The 674-nt window shown below is 67.1% G+C and overlaps 1 protein-coding gene across 1 annotated transcript in view; it reads left to right on the plus strand.

Moving 5' to 3' along the window:
* Positions 1-11: 11 nt before the first annotated feature.
* The window catches only part of LOC104623829 (fructose-bisphosphate aldolase A), a gene marked incomplete at both ends in the record, with an annotated part of 1401 nt that continues 738 nt past the window's right edge, over positions 12-674 (plus strand). Inside the window, 3 exons of the mRNA XM_010291023.1 lie at positions 12-55; positions 127-211; positions 303-392. Of these exons, the coding sequence (XP_010289325.1) occupies positions 12-55; positions 127-211; positions 303-392 (219 nt within the window). The remainder of the gene's footprint in view (positions 56-126; positions 212-302; positions 393-674) is intronic.

Raw genomic sequence — 674 nt, forward strand, 5'->3', positions numbered from 1 at the left:
GACCCCCCCAGATGGCGACCACGACCTGAAGCACTGCCAGTACGTGACGGAGAAGGTGGGTGATGTCCCCAGCGCGTCCCCAGCGTGTCCCCACCGATGTCCCCACTGACGTCCCTGTGTCCCCAGGTGCTGGCAGCCGTCTACAAGGCGCTGAGCGACCACCACGTCTACCTGGAGGGGACGCTGCTGAAGCCCAACATGGTGACACCAGGCCACGCCTGCACCAAGAAGTACAGCCCCGAGGAGATCGCCATGGCCACCGTCACCGCCCTCCGCCGCAAAGCCCAACATGGTGACACCAGGCCACGCCTGCACCAAGAAGTACAGCCCCGAGGAGATCGCCATGGCCACCGTCACCGCCCTGCGCCGCACCGTGCCCCCCGCCGTCCCCGGTCGGTGCCACCTGCTCCCCGGCCCCACGGCCATGTCCCCATGGTGTCCCCATGCCCACGGCCACATCCTCATCCCCATCGCCACGTCCCCATGGTGTCCCCATCCCCAAAGCCATGTCACTGTCCCCATGGCCACGTCCCCATGGTGTCCTCATCCCCATGGCCACGTCCTCATCCCCATGGCCATGTCCCCATGGTGTCCCCATCCCCATAGCTATGTCGCTGTCCCCATGGCCACGTCCCCATGGTGGCCTCATCCCCATGGCCACCTCCTCCTCCCCC

This window comes from Phaethon lepturus, unplaced genomic scaffold (genome assembly GCF_000687285.1).
Source record: "Phaethon lepturus isolate BGI_N335 unplaced genomic scaffold, ASM68728v1 scaffold37197, whole genome shotgun sequence".
Taxonomy (NCBI): Eukaryota; Metazoa; Chordata; class Aves; order Phaethontiformes; family Phaethontidae; genus Phaethon; species Phaethon lepturus.